This window comes from Etheostoma spectabile, unplaced genomic scaffold, assembly GCF_008692095.1.
Source record: "Etheostoma spectabile isolate EspeVRDwgs_2016 unplaced genomic scaffold, UIUC_Espe_1.0 scaffold00569757, whole genome shotgun sequence".
Classification (NCBI taxonomy): domain Eukaryota; kingdom Metazoa; phylum Chordata; class Actinopteri; order Perciformes; family Percidae; genus Etheostoma; species Etheostoma spectabile.
This window is the reverse complement of record NW_022605301.1, coordinates 10,641-27,761: the sequence shown is the minus strand read 5'-3', so window position 1 is coordinate 27,761 and position 17,121 is coordinate 10,641. Positions and strand designations below refer to the sequence as shown.

The 17,121-nt window shown below is 42.8% G+C and overlaps 1 protein-coding gene across 1 annotated transcript; it reads right to left on the bottom strand.

Annotated features, from left to right (window-relative positions):
- Positions 1–756: 756 nt before the first annotated feature.
- Positions 757–16,758, bottom strand: LOC116685307 (zinc finger protein 883). The gene is made up of 6 exons (XM_032510428.1): positions 16,673–16,758; positions 14,297–14,471; positions 13,224–13,353; positions 5,641–5,843; positions 5,273–5,378; positions 757–2,408 (listed from the first exon to the last, which is right to left on the bottom strand). Exons 2-6 carry the CDS (start codon positions 14,458–14,460, stop codon positions 1,035–1,037), a joined length of 1,977 nt encoding a protein of 658 aa, XP_032366319.1. The 5' UTR covers positions 14,461–14,471; positions 16,673–16,758; the 3' UTR covers positions 757–1,034.
- Between the last annotated feature and the right edge of the window lie 363 nt (positions 16,759–17,121).

Sequence of the window (17,121 nt, the reverse complement as noted above, 5' to 3'; positions counted from 1 at the left end):
GTTGAAAACAAGTGAAGGAGCTTTCACAGTGATACTTTTTTTTTAATTTATTTCAGATAATTTACATTTCCATGTGTTGCAGCTGTATGTACAGAACATATAACTTCAACATAAGAGGAATGTAACATAATTTGGATGTGAAAACAGTTATAAACAGACTACATGATTATAATAATAATAATAATAATAATACATTTTATTTAACAGCGCCTTTCTAACACTCAAGGACGCTTTACAGAGAATAAAAGACAGATACAGGGAACATAACAGTGTAAGTAGTAATAACAAAACAAATAAAACAAAAAACAAAACAAACAAAAACAGGACCAGTGTATTTACAGATAAGCGAGCTGGAACAGATGGGTTTTTAGTCTACAGAGGGAGAGAGTTGATGTTGCGGAGGTCGGGTGGGAGTGAGTTCCAGAGCGGCAAAACATTTGTTTTGGTTAAACTCAACAAATAATGGTGAGAAAAATCGTGATCACATTATTGATCAAAATAATCATGATTATCATTTTTGCCATAATCGCGCAGCCCTAACTTTCATAATAGTCATATACAGTAGAAGTCTTATCAGTGAAATGTTCTTCCACGTTGCTTTGTTTAGCATTTTCTTCCATAAACATCCAACGGCAGACATGTTCTGATTAAAGAGTCCCAGTTATGAGGATTTTCTTTTTTTCTTCGTCTTCAGGGACAATAGACTAAATATTTCAGCACTTTGACAACACCGTAGTAAACAGAGATGTTAAAAGATAAGAACAAATACTCCTCCGTTGCAGCATTAGTGAAACAGCGCTAGCAGTTGAACCCTGACCTCAGAATATTTTATTATAGGAATAAAAGCTCATTTTGAGTGGAGTTAACCCTTCAAAGGGAGGGAGCGTGATACGTAGTCGTAGCCAGGATAACATCATGCTGCTCAGAAGATAAAGTTACTGCTGGTCAGCCTTCAATGTGGAGAGAAGATCAGAATATAACAACACAGCTAACAGGCCATGAGAAGGAGGAAACAGCTTGGCTCTGAAACACGTTCACACCGAGGCAGAGTGAACGCGCTGGTGTCTTTTAAGGTGACCACTCGTAGAAAATGTTTCCCCACATTGCTCACACCAGTACGGTCTCTCTCCAGTGTGAACACGTCGGTGGATATCTAGGGTACCACTCCTAGAAAAGTTTTTTCCACATTGTTCACACCAGTACGGCTTCTCTCCAGTGTGAAGACGTCTGTGAAGTTTAAGGTTACTACTCAGAGAAAACGATTTTCCACATTGTTCACACCAGTACGGCTTCTCTCCAGTGTGAACACGTCGGTGAAATTTAAGGCTACTTCTATGAGAAAACGATTTTCCACATTGTTCACAGCTGTACAACTTCTCCCCAGTGTGAATGGGCTGGTGTGCTTTTAGGCTACTACTATCAGAAAACGTTTTTCCGCATTGTTCACAGCTGTAAGGTTTCTCTCCAGTGTGAATGCGCTGGTGTTTTTTAAGGCTACCACTCAAAGAAAAAGTTTCCCCACATTGTTCACATCTGTAAGGTTTCTCTCCAGTGTGAATGCGCTGGTGAGATTTAAGGCTACCACTCAAAGAAAACGTTTTTCCACATTGTTCACAGCTGTACGGCTTCTCTCCAGTGTGAATGCGTTGGTGAGATTTAAGATGACTACTATGAGCAAACGTTTTCCCACATTGTTCACACCAGTACGGCTTCTCTCCAGTGTGAATGCGCTGGTGAGAGTTAAGTTGAGTACTACTAGCAAACGTTTTTTCACATTGTTCACAGTTGTACGGCTTCTCTCCAGTGTGAATGCGCTGGTGATATTTAAGGTACCTACTATGAGAAAACGTTTTTCCACATTGTTCACAGCTGTACGGCTTCTCTCCAGTGTGAATGAGCTGGTGAGATTTAAGGTTACTATTCTGAGAAAACGTTTTTCCACATTGTTCACACCAGTACGGCTTCTCTCCAGCGTGACTGCGCTGGTGTCTTTTAAGGTGACTCTTATTTGTGAAAGCTGCCCCACATTGTTCACAACTGTAAGGCTTCTCTACAGTGTGAATGCGTTTATGTATTTTTAGGTAACTCTGATCTGTAAAAGCTGCCCCACATTGTTCACAACTGTAAGGCTTCTCTCCAGTGTGAATGCGTTTATGTATTTTTAGGGTACTCTGTTGTGTGAAAGCTGCCCCACATTGATCACAGCTGTAAGGTTTCTCTCCAGTGTGAATGCGCTGGTGTCTTTTAAGGTTACCATTAAGAGAAAACTTTTCCCCACATTGATCACAGCTGTACGGCTTCTCTCCAGTGTGAACTCTCTGATGAATCTTTAAATGTTTTGATGATGTTAAGGATTTGTCACAGTGTTGACAGCGGTGATGTTTGGGTCCCTCTCCTCCTCTCTGTTTCTATAGCAACAGACAAACAGAGAAAGATAGTAAACAACCTTCTTTAGACCCTGGACTTGCTCTCACTCACAATTTTCACAGCCCTAAGTTAGGCTACTAATCATTTAAGCTAATTAACAGCTTTTGCCTACTCTTTGGCTTAAAAAGAGCAGAAGATAATATTAGTCAGTTACCATGAAGATAAATTACAACCACTTATTTACAATGCTAGAATATGATGCGTAGCTACACACCTGTCTCTGCCTCTCTCTCATATGGGCTAAATATACATTTCCTCAGTAACATATTAACTCCCACTGCTAGCTTTTAAGGCTAAGTGTACAGCTGTCTCCTTCAGTGGTTTCAGTTAAGGGCAGCAGTAGCAGTTGGTCCGCTATTATCTCCCACTTTTGTTTTGTTTTTACAGAGGCCGAGTTTCCTTCTCTACATACTATATGCTTTACTTCCTCGTATAAATGGACATAGAAAAGAAAGACACTGGAGGACTTGGACTCTGAAATCTAGAATCTATAAAGATAATGAAGTGATAAACTCAATGCACACAGTAAACATGACTATATAATAATATATCATATAATATGATATAATATAATATATACAAAGAGGCCTGGGAGTTTGAGGGTTCTGCGCAGTATCTTAGCTGTTCTTAGGACTGCACTCTTCTGGACAGAGACCTCTGATGTTTCACATGGAATCTGCTGGAGCCACTCTCCCAGTTTGGGGGTCACAGCCCCCAGTGCTCCGATTACCACCGGCACCACTGTTGCTCTTATTTTCCACATCTTTTCTAGCTCCTCTTTCAGCCCTTGGTGATTCTCAAGCTTCTCGTGTTCCTGTCCCTTGGGATCGCCACATCTATCACTACTGCCCCCCCCCCCCCTGCTATTTTACAAGTTCTCCCACTTAGAAATCATGGAGGGTCTGAAATAGTCCTCGTAGGTACATGTCCACTGTGAGAGACGTAATCTAAAAAAACATCCAGAAATCACAATGTATGATTTATTAACTATTTATTTGTTTGAAACAGCTGCAAATAAGTATTTGAACACCTGTCTATCAGCTAGAATTCTGACCCTCAAAGACCTGTTAGTCTGTCTTCAAAGTGTCCCTCAAAGACCTGTTAGTCTGTCTTTAAAATGTCCCCCCCAACTCCATTTATTATCCTAAATTAGATGCACCTGTTTGAGGTCGTTAGCTGCATAAAGACACCTGTCCCCCCCATCCAATCAGTAAGAATCCAACTACTAACATGGCCAAGACCAGAGAGCTATCCAAAGACACTAGAGACTACATTGTCCCCATCCACAAAACTGGACAGGACTACGGGGACATGTCCAAGCAGCTTGGTGAAAAAAGGTCCACTGTTGGAGCAATCATTAGAAAATGGAAGAAGCTAAACATGACTGTCAATCATCATCCCTACTGTGAAGCATGGGGGGGTAGCATCATGCGTTGGGGGGGGTTTCTGCACATGGGACAGGGGGACTGCACTGTATTAAGGAGAGGAGGACCGGGGCCATGGATTGGGAGATTTTGGGGACCAACCTCCTTCCCTCAGTTAGAGCACTGAAGATGGGTCGAGGCTGGGTCTTCCAACAGGACAAAGACCCAAAGACCACAGCCAGGAGAACCAGGGGGGGCTCTGGAAGAAGCAGATCAAGGTTCTCGGGGGGCCTAGCCAGTCTCCAGACCTAAACCCAATAGAGAATCTTTGGAGGGAGCTCTAACTCCAGCCCAGAAACCTGAAAGATCTAGAGGAGATCTGATCTTCTGCAGTGTGTGCAAACCAGTTGAAGATCTACAGGAAACGTTTGACCTCTGGAACTGCAAACAATGGCTACTGTACCAAATATTAACATTGATTTTCTCAGGTGTTCAAATACTTATTTGCAGCTGTATCATACAAATAAATAGTTTAAAAAAATCATACATTGTAATTTTTGCATTTTTATGGACCACCATAAGAGTGTGTTTGACCCCCTTTCTCCTTCAGAACTGCCTTAATTCTACGTGGCATTGATTCAACAAGGTGCTAAAAACATTCTTTATAAATGTTGGACCATATTGAGAGGATAGCATCTTGCAGCTGATGGAGATTTGTGGGATCACATCCAGGGCACGAAGCTCCTGTTCCACCACATTCTAAAGATGCTCTATTGGGTGGAGATCTGGTGACTGGCGGGGCCATTTTAGTCCAGTGAACTCATTGTCATGTTCAAGAAACGAATTTGAAATGATTCTAGCTTTGTGACATGGTGCATTATCCTGCTGCGCAATGGTTGTGGGTGTAAATCCCAGTAACTGAGCAGATTGTGAAATACTCAGACCGGCCCGTCTGGGACCAACAACCATGCCACGCTCAAAATTGCTAAAATCACCTTTCTTTCCCATTCTGACATTAAGTTTGGAGTCCAGGAGATGGTCTGGATCAGGTCAGGAGATGGTCTCGACCAGGACCACACCCCTAAATGTATTGAAGCAACCGCAGATGCAGAGCCGGAGCTAGCGTGAAGGCTAGGCTACTGATGAAGCGGTGGAGGTTTAACAGTCTATTCCTTGTGATAGGGAATGGAAACTCACTGGCCACCAGGACGATGAGCTAGGTGCCCTAGTGAAGAATCTTAGGCTGTACAAGGAGTGCAGTCTCAGTTCACTGAGACCTGGCTTAATCAGAATATCACAGATACTAAAGTGGAGTTCCCCAGCTTCACTATCCTAAGAGTAAGACACCCCAAGCTAGCAAGTAGAAAGGTGGGGGCTTCACGCTGTTAGATAGATTTGTGGGACTCTTCAGTCTGGAGAACCCTCTTTCCTTCACTCACCTCCTCCTTCCTGACACCTTTCCTCTTGCCCTCCTCCTTCTCCTTCTTCTTCTTCTTCTTCTTCTCCTCCATCTCCTTGTGTGTCTGCATGTACTTGGTGATCAGGTCCAGGTCCAGGTTGTCTTGTGGCTCCCATGTGTTCTCCTCACTGGAAAGGTGAGAGCAGACAGAAGAACATCTCCTCACACTTTGTTTTTAGACAATCCATTCTCACTCTAATTAGCATTCCTATTATTCCTTTTTTCTATTGCCATCTTGTGAGGTTATTTGTGGGTCTGCAACTTAGAGTCAAAATACAAAACCTTCAACTTTGAGGGCATGATACCATGCTGACACTTTGCAATATGTAAATATATTATATATCTCAGGACCAAGAATACCAAGTATTAATGTTCTAGACTCATACTTACTCTGAGAACCCCTTCCATTTCAGCAGAAACTCTACTCTTCCCTTCACCACTCTGCGGTCCAAAACCTTCTCCACCACATACTCCTCCTCCTCCTCCTCTTCCTCCTTCACAGCTGCAGGCTGCTCCTCCTCCTCTTTCTCCTCCTCTTCCTTCTTGCCCTTCTTTCCTGCTCCGGTCGCCATCTTGCCGTCTGATGAAGGTGCCTTTGGTAGACCCCGGGGGGGGGGGGGGGGGGGGGGTGACATGCAGAGATAATGATACAAAGGTTAGAAGAACTAATGGAGGTGTGAGTGAGTGCTAGTTGACCATGTTTTCCTAGATTAAATCTTGTGTTTGATGGAGAAGATGCGAGGGCTGATGAGGGACCGATCCACAGGACTACAGAGTGTCAAGGATCTCCTGCATTCAGACTGAAAGAACTACTAAAATGGAAGGCCCAAAAGTCATTAACTGGAGCTCCAAGCTACATGCACAGTAGCTTGGACCAACCACACTTCATTTAGCAGAACATCTCCAGATGTTCCTGTGTGGAAATGAAAAGTTCAGAAAGAGGTTTTGATGGTGCAACAAGGCCGGCCTGGTCTCCTCTTTAAGGGAAGAACTGGAAAGATTCACAAAGAATATGTTTACCGTAAGGGTGCTCGGTCACTGATCGTTATCGGCCGACAAAAGGCTTTAAATGGTTTGATCGGTGGTCTCCATAAAAGCCGATCAGATGGGCCGATGAGACGCACTACTCTTGAGAAAAAAATTCTACGCGCAGCTAAAAATGGCGGCCTCCCCACATTCACCGGTCTGGCAGTTCTACAAGGTGTCTGAAAAAGACAATACATTAGCAGTTTGCAACGTGTGTGCCAAGTAAATTCCACGAGGCGGAAAGCTCCAAAGACATTTCAACACCACCAACCTCAGACATTTGAAGGTTAGTCACAGAAAGGAATACAAGGAGTTTTCAAAGTTAGCTAGCGCTAAGGAAGAGAGAGAGCAGAGTCGTTTAGCAGCTCCGGCGCCACTCACTCAGCTGTCTGTAACAGAGACATTGCAGCGACAGCAACCCTACCTAACGACAGCAAGAAAAAGAAAAGAAAATATCAGCCAAAATAATGGAATTCATATGCCTTGATCACCAACCGCTGTCAGCTGTGGAAGACGAAGGGTTCCAGCGACTCATGTCTTACAGGGATTCACGCTACACTCTGCCAGGGCGTAAATATCTCTGTTTGCCTGCCGAAGTTATAGTGACATTTGGAGTTCAAATGTATGCCCCATGTCGAGCCTAGCTGCGCAGTTAAATAATCAAAACTTTGAATTAAAAAGAGTTTTCGGGGTCACACACAGCGAAGGCTCTTGCTGCCGCAGTCAGCAACATGTTTCGCGCATGGGGAATCCCGAAGGAAAAAGTGCGTCATTCTAACGGATAATGCCAAGAACATGGTAAAGGCCATGAGGGATGCAGATCTACCCACCCTGCCGTGCATGGCTCATACACTGCAGCTGGCCGTTGCCGATGGAGTTTCATCACAACGCAGCATCGCTGACATAATATCCTGTGGAGGACGCATTGTCGGGCTTTTTTTTTTGGCAAGACAATGAAAGTCGTTTCCCTGCTCTCGCTCACACAAGCAGCACGAGCCTACCTCTGTGCACCATGTACAAGTGGAGATAGTCAGCGACGTTTTAGCACAACAGGGAATATTGTAGATGAGAAAAGGAACAAGCGGTCTGCCACAAATGCAGAGATGCTTATATTTCTTAAGAAAAATCTGCCATTGATGCTTAACAAGTAAGCTTTAAGAGTTATGGCTTTACTAATCTCTATTTTGTTTTCTTTGCTCTGCACTTTAATTACACTGTAGGTTTGTGTAAATTAACAATGACATTTTTTTTTTATTTATTTCGAAAAAAGCTTATTTTGTTAAGCTCTAAGCTGTTCAAGATGTTTCTAACAGGAAGTAGAATGTTGAAAGTTTCCTGTCAATAAAAGTAAACAGTTGACAATTCACAGTACACAATCTTCTGTTAATTTTAATACATATACATTGTTGTTAAGACTATTAAAATGTAATATATGACATGATAAATAGGAGGCTTAAAATAGACCCAGTAATCGGTGACCGGTGATTGGTATCAACCAATACCGCTTTCAGCAATCGGTGATCGGCCCCAAATATCTTGATCGGAGCACTCTTAGTTAGCCGCCGTTAGTGATGGCTTCAATTTCGATTGTGACTCCAACGATCACAAAAATAGTGTAATAAAAAAAAAAACGTTCTGTATTGAAGAACATTTTTATTTTGTCTTGTGATCTGAATGACACACGCATGAGCACATCCGCCCTTCCCAAAGCCATAAAACCTCTAAGCAGTCATGGGGGCAAGGTGTGTGCATCCACTGGAATTTAAAAAGTCAGCATGAGTAAAGATGGCAGAAGGAGGGCATCCACAGCAGCGTTTGGTGAGCAAAAAGGAAAATCCAACTCTGTTGTTTGGGAAAAGTTAACGTTAGCTAATTCTGCGGTCCCTCTGCCTGAGCCGCACAAGGTGCTGTAGAGCCCAGGAGCCCTGGCTCTTATCTAACATGTGTCTGTGTAACAAGGTGCTGTAGAGCCCAGGAGCCCTGGCTCTTATCTAACATGTGTCTGTGTAACAAGGTGCTGTAGAGCCCAGGAGCCCTGGCTCTTATCTAACATGTGTCTGGGTAACAAGGTGCTGTAGAGCCCAGGAGCCCTGGCTCTTATCTAACATGTGTCTGTGTAACAAGGTGCTGTAGAGCCCAGGAGCCCTGGCTCTTATCTAACATGTGTCTGTGTAACAAGGTGCTGTAGAGCCCAGGAGCCCTGGCTCTTATCTAACATGTGTCTGTGTAACAAGGTGCTGTAGAGCCCAGGAGCCCTGGCTCTTATCTAACATGTGTCTGTGTAACAAGGTGCTGTAGAGCCCAGGAGCCCTGGCTCTTATCTAACATGTGTCTGTGTAACAAGGTGCTGTAGAGCCCAGGAGCCCTGGCTCTTATCTAACATGTGTCTGTGTAACAAGGTGCTGTAGAGCCCAGGAGCCCTGGCTCTTATCTAACATGTGTCTGTGTAACAAGGTGCTGTAGAGCCCAGGAGCCCTGGCTCTTATCTAACATGTGTCTGTGTAACAAGGTGCTGTAGAGCCCAGGAGCCCTGTCTCTTATATAACATGTGTCTGTGTAACAAGGTGCTGTAGAGCCATGGAGCCTTGGCTCTTATCTAACATGTGTCTTTGAAACAAGGTGCTGTAGAGCCCAGGAGCCCTGTCTCTTATCTAACATGTGTCTGTGTAACAAGGTGCTGTAGAGCCCAGGAGCCTTGGCGCTTATCTAACATGTGTCTGTGTAACAAGGTGCTGTAGAGCCCAGGAGCCCTGTCTCTTATCTAACATGTGTCTGTGTAACAAGGTGCTGTAGAGCCCAGGAGCCCTGGCTCTTATCTAACATGTGTCTGTGTAACAAGGTGCTGTAGAGCCCAGGAGCCCTGTCTCTTATCTAACATGTTCTAACTGCTGGTTCTCAACGGCTGGCTGACGAGCTGAACAGCTTTTACTGTAGGTTTGAAAAGGCCACAGTCACACCCCTCCCCCACACCATCTCACCAACTCACACCTCAGTCAGTCACCTCCCCCTCTCTGACCCCCCACCTGCACTCACGATCTGTGAAGAGGATGTGCGCCAGCTCTTCCAGAGGCAGAAGACCAGAAAGGCTCCTGGCCCAGACGGTGTGTCTCCATCCTGCCTGAAAATCTGTGCAGACCAGCTGGCCCCCATCTTCACTCAGATCTTCAACAGATCTCTGGAGCTATCTGAAGTTCCCTCCTGCTTCAAACGCTCCACAGTCATCCCAGTCCCCAAAAAACCCTCCATCTCTGGACTAAATGACTACAGGCCTGTCGCCCTGACATCTGTAGTCATGAAGTCCTTTGAAAGACTGGTGTTGGCCCACCTGAAGAACATCACAGTCCCCTTGCTGGACCCCCTGCAGTTTGCCTACAGGGCAAAAAGGTCGGTGGATGATGCAGTCAACTTGGGACTGCATTACATCCTGCAACACCTCGACTCCCCAGGGGCTTATGCAAGGGTCCTGTTTGTGGACTTCAGCTCGGCGTTCAACACCATCATCCCGGACATCCTCAGCACCAAACTCTCCCAGCTCACTGTGCCAGCCTCCACCTGTCAGTGGATCACAAACTTCCTGACTGACAGGAGTCAGCAGGTGAGGCTGGGGAACATCACATCCAACACACGGACTATTAGCACTGGCGCCCCCCAGGGGTGTGTGCTCTCCCCACTGCTTTTCTCCCTCTACACCAATGACTGCACCTCAGGAGACCCATCTGTTAAACTCCTGAAGTTCGCTGACGACACAACCGTCATCGGCCTCATCCGGGACGGTGATGAGTCAGCCTACAGACGGGAGGTGGATCAGCTGGCTCTCTGGTGCAGTCAGAACAACCTTGAGCTCAACACGCTCAAAACTGTGGAGATGAAAGTGGACTTCAGGAAGAGACCCCCCACTCTTTCCCCCATCACCATACTCAACAGCCCTGTGTCTGCTGTGGAATCCTTCAGGTTTCTGGGATCCACTATATCCCAGGACCTGAAGTGGGAGCCCAACACAGACTCCATCATTAAAAAGGCCCAGCAGAGACTGTACTTCCTGCGCCAGCTCAGGAAGCTCAACCTGCCTAAGGAGCTGCTGGTCCACTTCTACACAGCCATCATCCAGTCTGTCCTCTGCACAGAGATGGGAAGTAACGAAGTACAAATACTTCGTTACTGTACTCAAGTAGATTTTTCTGATATTTTTACTTTACTTTACTACTTATTTTTGTGGCAACTTTTTACTTCTACTCCTTACATTTTAACACAAATATCGGTACTTTCTACTCCTTACATTTTACAAAATTGGCTCGTTACTTTCGTTTTTATAAGCGGTTATGTCGGAAAATAGCGCGGACACGCGCCACACACCGCGAGCGGGTGCGCGTGCCACACGGAGAAAAAAGTGAGAGAAATGAAAAGGATCTGTCCCAAGGATAACCAGCTGAGATTGTGTGTGTGCGTCTTTGAGAACTGTAAGTCGTATAACTCATGTTGTCAGTTCACTTAAGCCTGTTACTGGTCTATAGTTCTTCACATTTAAAGTAAGTTAGTTAGCTAGTGGTTTTGGTGTGGTCTTTACATGTTAGCTGGGTTGCACGTTGGTATTAATGAAGCATCAACACTTTCACAGCTTTATTCGCATGAGTTTTTTTTTTGGACCAAACTTCAGATACTGTAATTCAATTGACAAGTGGATAGAAACTTAGCTAGAGAGAAGTTGTCTCCGTCTGTGTTTTAACAGACACACCTGGGGTGAAGTTGGAAACCAGTATCAGCTTTAATCCAGTCCTCATCTAGTCCTCAACCTTCACATCATTTCACTGGAGTTATCCTTATTATTGTTTACGTCATCAATACCATATTCAATCTAAATGGATGGGAATATATCTACTGTACGTTGGCGCTAACGTTAACACATAGTAGCATGAGGGCGACATGATTGAAAATGAAGAAAACAGCGAGACATTCCCATCATCCTCCGCCTTATCTGAGAGAGATGTTTGAGACAGGAGACATCAAGAAGGACTCCTGGCCAGTGTGCTGGGGAACTTCTTCATTAATGTCTGTTTAGTAATTCATATTTTAATCCTTTATTTTATTTCCAGAAGCCGTATTTGAGCAGACACATACATGTAGATTCATTTAAATGTTAAGGGGAAAGATTAAAAATAAAAACTGGATCTGTGAATTCTCACAGAATCACAACTGAATTCATATCTTGCTAATAAGTCAGAATCTTACCAACCTGGAGTCCCAGTTTCTGTCATAATAATCATATATGTTATGTTTTAGGCCTGTTGGCAGACATCCATTTAAAATGTAGCCATTGTCATATTAAGACATGTCCTCCATGTCCACTGAAGTTCCTCAGCGTCTCTCTAGTAACATTTGTGTGCTCCAGGTAGCTTTACATAAGAAATGGTTGTCATTTGCAACACTACTTTTACTTTTATACTTTAAGTAAATTTTCAAGCCTGTACTTTGTTACTTTTACTTGAGTAAAGAAGTTTAATCATTACTTCCACTTTTACCGGAGTATTTTCTAACACAAGTATCTGTACTTCTACTTAAGTACGGAAAGTGAGTACTTTTGCCATCTCTGCCTCTGCACGTCCATCACTGTCTGGTTTGGATCTGCCACCAAAAAGGACCGGAGCAGACTACAACGGACAGTTAGGACTGCAGAAAGGATCATTGGTGCCAACCTGCCCTCCGTCCATGACTTATACACCTCCAGAGTCAGGAACCGGGCAGGAACCATCACTACAGACCCATCTCACCCCGGACACAACCTGTTCCAGCTTCTGCCCTCTGGTAGGCACTACAGAGCACTGTTCGCCAAAACCAACAGATTCAGGAACAGTTTCTACCCACAAGCCATCTCTCAAGCCATCTCTCTGATGAACAGCTGACTCCTGACCCACAGTGTCAGGTTCAGTTCTGGTCAATAACACTAACACAGTCTCTACAGCAACTGTATCATTCCCACTCTCACATCTCACTTATTATTATTTATTCATCATTCTCATTTTCTCACTGTTCATATGTTCATACTGTTCATACTGTTCATATTGTAATATAATAACATAATACTATCTTAACCCAGTACCCTTGCACTACGCACATTTAAATAATTGTATTGATCTCTTCATTGCACTCATGCCTCTATCTTGTTTCTGTTTAGAGTGTGTATATATTGTGTATATATTAGTGTGTATATTTCTGTTTTGGTTGATATGTATGTGTAAGCACAGTGTGAGCAATGCTCCAAAGACAAATTCCTCGTATGTGTCCTCATACCTGGCGAATAAAGCTGATTCTGATTCTGATTCTGATGTGTCTGTGTAACAAGGTGCTGTAGAGCCCAGGAGCCCTGGCTCTAATCTAACATGTGTCTGTGTAAAGAATATTTAAAAAAAGACAAAAATGTTTTGACTAACACTTCGCTAAGATACCCAAGTTCTCTTTGGACTAAAACGACAAATGGACTGTTCTCTGTACCACTTTTCTAGTCTCGACAACTCAAAGTTCTTCTACGTAATACAGGAACCACTCACCATTCACACACATTAGTAAACTGTGGCCGAGGCTGCCGTACAAGTACACCCTGTACTCAGGGTTCAGTGTTTTCGACTTTGACCTAGGACTACAGGGATTGAACCACAACCTATGATTGACAGGCGACCGCTCTACCACTGAGCCACAGCCGCCGTCTGTTAGTGTTGATGGCGGCCTGCCACGGTATGGTTTCTGCCGCCATGGTATAGGGCAGACACACAACAGGGTATCTGCTATGTATCTATGTATTTATGTATGTAATATGCATTTGCATATTACAATGACGAGATTCATTTATATATAAATCCTAAAATACATTTGTGGATCCCTCTGTGTGATTCATTAATATTGAGATTGGATTTCTGGGACTCTTCAGTCTGGAGAACCCTCTTTCCTTCACTCACCTCCTCCTCCCTGACACCTTTCCTCTTGCCCTCCTTCTTCTTCTTCTCCTCCGTCTCCTTGTGTTTCTGCATGTACTCGGTGATCAGGTCCAGGTCCAGGTTGTCTTGTGGCTCCCATGTGTTCTCCTCACTGGAAAGGTGAGAGCAGACAGAAGAACATCTCCTCACACTTTGTTTTTAGACAATCCATTCTCACTCTAACTTGCATTCCTATTATTCCTTTTTTCTGCTGCCATCTTGTGAGGTTATTTGTGGGTCTTCAACTTATGTCAACTTTGAGGGCAAGATACAATGCTGCAATCTATGCTGTAGATTATTTGCATACACACATATACAGTACAGGCCAAAAGTTTGGACACACCTTCTCATTCAATGTGTTTCCTTTATCTTCAGGACTATTTACATTGTAGATTATCAGTGAAGGAATCAGAACTATGAACTAACACATTTGGAATTATGTACTTAACAAAAAAGTGTGAAATAACTGAAAACATGTCCTATATTTTAGTTCGTTCAAAGTACGCCCCCCCAATTTGCTTTTTGATAGCGCTGCAAACCCTTGGTGTTCTCTCAATGATCTTCATGAGGTAGTCCCTGATATGGGTACTCTGAAGAAACTAGAATTATAGAGTATAAGACTAGAATATAGAATATAAGACATGTTTTCTAGACTAGAAATCTAACAACACACTTACTTCATTCACTCATCCATGCACGGCAAACACAACTGATGTCTTCTATACTTAAACACTCACTGTTACCTTTATGTTGGGTTAAGTTATGTTATTAGGTTATTTAGTTTAAAAAACTTATTTTTGGTAACATCTGTGTGAGACCTCCCCTTTTGTTGCCGGCTTTGATTCAGGCGGTAACATCAGTTATTTCACACTTTTTTGTTAAGTACATAATTCCACATGTGTTCATTCATAGTTTTGATGCCTTCAGTAATAATCTACAATGTAAATAGTCATGAAGATAAAGGAAACACATTAAACAATATGATTATGATCTTTATACACACAGTATATCAGGACCAAAAACACCCAGTATTAATATTCTAGACTCATACTTACTCTGAGAACCCCTTCCATTTCAGCAGGAACTCTACTCTTCCCTTAACCACTCTGCGCTCCAACACCTTCTCCACCACATACTCCTCCTCCTCTTCCTCCTTCACTGCTGCAGGCTGCTCCTCCTCCTCCACCTTCTTGCCCTTCTTTCCTGCTCCGGTCACCATCTTGCCGTCTGCTGGTAGACCCAAGGAGAGGGGGCGGGATGCCGAGATGATACAATTTATGTTGAAATAATGCTTTTACCTTTTAGCTTAAATGTATAATATATAACGCGACTCACACACAATGTTTAAGCACATATAACATTTTAAATTCCAACAATACCTGGAGAATAAAGCAGATTCTGATTAACCTGTGTCTATGTTAATGTTAACTAGCATGTTAGATAGCAGTATTTAGCCTGTGTCTGTGTTAATGTTAACTAGCATGTTAGTTAGCAGTAATTAGCCTGTGTCTGTGTTAATGTTAACTAGGATGTTAGTTAGCAGTAATTAGCCTGTGCCTATGTTAATGTTAACTAGCATGTTAGTTAGCAGTATTTAGTCTGTGCCTATGTTAATGTTAACTAGCATGTTAGTTAGCAGTAATTAGCCTGTGCCTATGTTAATGTTAACTAGCATGTTAGTTAGCAGTAATTAGCCTGTGTCTATGTTAATGTTGACTAGCATGTTAGTTAGCAGTAATTAGCCTGTGTCTGTGTTAATGTTAACTAGCATGTTAGTTAGCAGTAATTAGCCTGTGTCTATGTTAATGTTAACTAGCATGTTAGTTAGCAGTAATTAGCCTGTGCATATGTTAATGTTAACTAGCATGATAGTTAGCAGTATTTAGTCTGTGCCTATGTTAATGTTAACTAGCATGTTAGTTAGCAGTAATTAGCCTGTGCCTATGTTAATGTTAACTAGCATGTTAGTTAGCAGTAATTAGCCTGTGTCTATGTTAATGTTGACTAGCATGTTAGTTAGCAGTAATTAGCCTGTGTCTGTGTTAATGTTAACTAGCATGTTAGTTAGCAGTAATTAGCCTGTGTCTATGTTAATGTTAACTAGGATGTTAGTTAGCAGTAATTAGCCTGTGTCTATGATAATGTTAACTAGCATGTTAGCTAGCAGTAATTAGCCTGTGTCTATGTAATGTTAACTAGCATTTTAGTTAGCAGTAATTAGCCTGTGTCTATGTTAATGTTAACTAGCATGTTAGTTAGCAGTAATTAGCCTGTGCCTGTGTTAATGTTAACTAGCATGTTAGTTAGCAGTATTTAGCCTGTGTCAATATTAATGTTAACTAGCATGTTAGTTAGCAGTAATTAGCCTGTGCCTGTGTTAATGTTAACTAGCATGTTAGATAGCAGTAATTAGCCTGTGTCTATGTTAATGTTAACTAGCATGTTAGTTAGCAGTAAATAGCCTATGCTAATGTTAACTAGCATGTTAGTTAGCAGTAATTAGCCTGTGTCTATGTTAATGTTAACTAGCATGTTAGCTAGCAGTAATTAGCCTGTGTCTATGTTAATGTTAACTAGCATGTTAGTTAGCAGTAAATAGCCTGTGCCTATGTTAATGTTAACTAGCATGTTAGTTAGCAGTAATTAGCCTGTGCCTATGTTAATGTTAACTAGCATGTTAGTTAGAAGTAATTAGCCTGTGTCCGTGTTAATGTTAACTAGCATGTTAGTTAGCAGTAATTAGCCTGTACCTATGTTAATGTTAACTAGCATGTTAGTTAGCAGTAATTAGCCTGTGTCTATGTTAATGTTAACTAGCATGTTAGTTAGCAGACAGGTTGCTCACGTCACATCTACGTCGTTAAGCTCAGTTGGAGTCTGCGCAGTAACGCTCAGCATCACCGGGAAAGAGCTTCTAATAGACTCCACTGGTCTCCGTCCAGAGCCACGGGACCTGCTGGTCCGCTTCTTTAACTGTCTCTGGTTTCACTCACTCACTTAAAACAGCTGCTAACTGTTAGCTGTTAGCCTACAAGCTAGCACTCGGAGAGCTAGCTTGTAGGCTAACAGAGCCAGTACTCGGAGTGCTAGCTTGTAGGCTAACAGAGCCAGCTAGCCCAGTTGGGTCCGTGTTTTCTTTCTTTCATTCCAGTTTCGGGTCTGTCAGTCACAGTGAAAACCGGGGACTGTTCCCGGAAACCGGGGACGTCTGGTCACCCTCCACAAGGACTTTAGCTTGTGCTACACTAACTGCTAACGGTGCTAACGATGCTAACAATGCTAGCGGGCTAACGATGCTAACAGCCGTTGGTATCATAACTGTTTCAAACTGTATGGATGTAAAACGATATTAACACACACACACACACGTATGTGTTCCATATGTCTACATATATGTATGTATATATAAGTATGTATGTCTGTATGTTTACCTTCTGTCCGGTTCAGCGCGTGCAGCTAACCAGCTTCCGGTAAAGATAACGGATTCTCTTCATCATCACGGATAACGGTCGTTCACCTCGTCACCGCCGAAGGCCCGCCCCTCTGCCCTCACATCGACAGCTGATTGGACGGGAAGATAACAGCAACCAATAGAATGAAAGTAGGTCAACAGATTTAAAAAACTGTATTTTTACTGTAACACTGAACACATTCAAAATAAATTATTTAACGGTTACAAACAACAACAAAATAATATGTAATATACATAGTATACATAATTAAATCAACCTGACATGTGTAGTAATAACAATAACAGAACTTTTCTTTTTTAAATAGTTTTTTAAACATTTAAAACCCTGAAAATGTAGAAAGTAAGTGTGTGTGTGTGTGTGTGTGTGTGTGTGTGTGTGTGTGTGTGTGTGTGTGTGTGTGTGTATGT

Excerpts from the sequence above, each read along its gene's own strand:
- LOC116685307 (XM_032510428.1), bottom strand. The coding sequence starts at position 14,460 with ATGGTGACCGGAGCAGGAAAGAAGGGCAAGAAGGTGGAGGAGGAGGAG. Across the intron at positions 13,354-14,296 it reads AAATGGAAGGGGTTCTCAGA|TGAGGAGAACACATGGGAGC; the intron begins GTAAGTATGAGT and ends TCACCTTTCCAG. Across the intron at positions 5,379-5,640 it reads AAATGGAAGGGGTTCTCAGA|TGAGGAGAACACATGGGAGC; the intron begins GTAAGTATGAGT and ends TCACCTTTCCAG.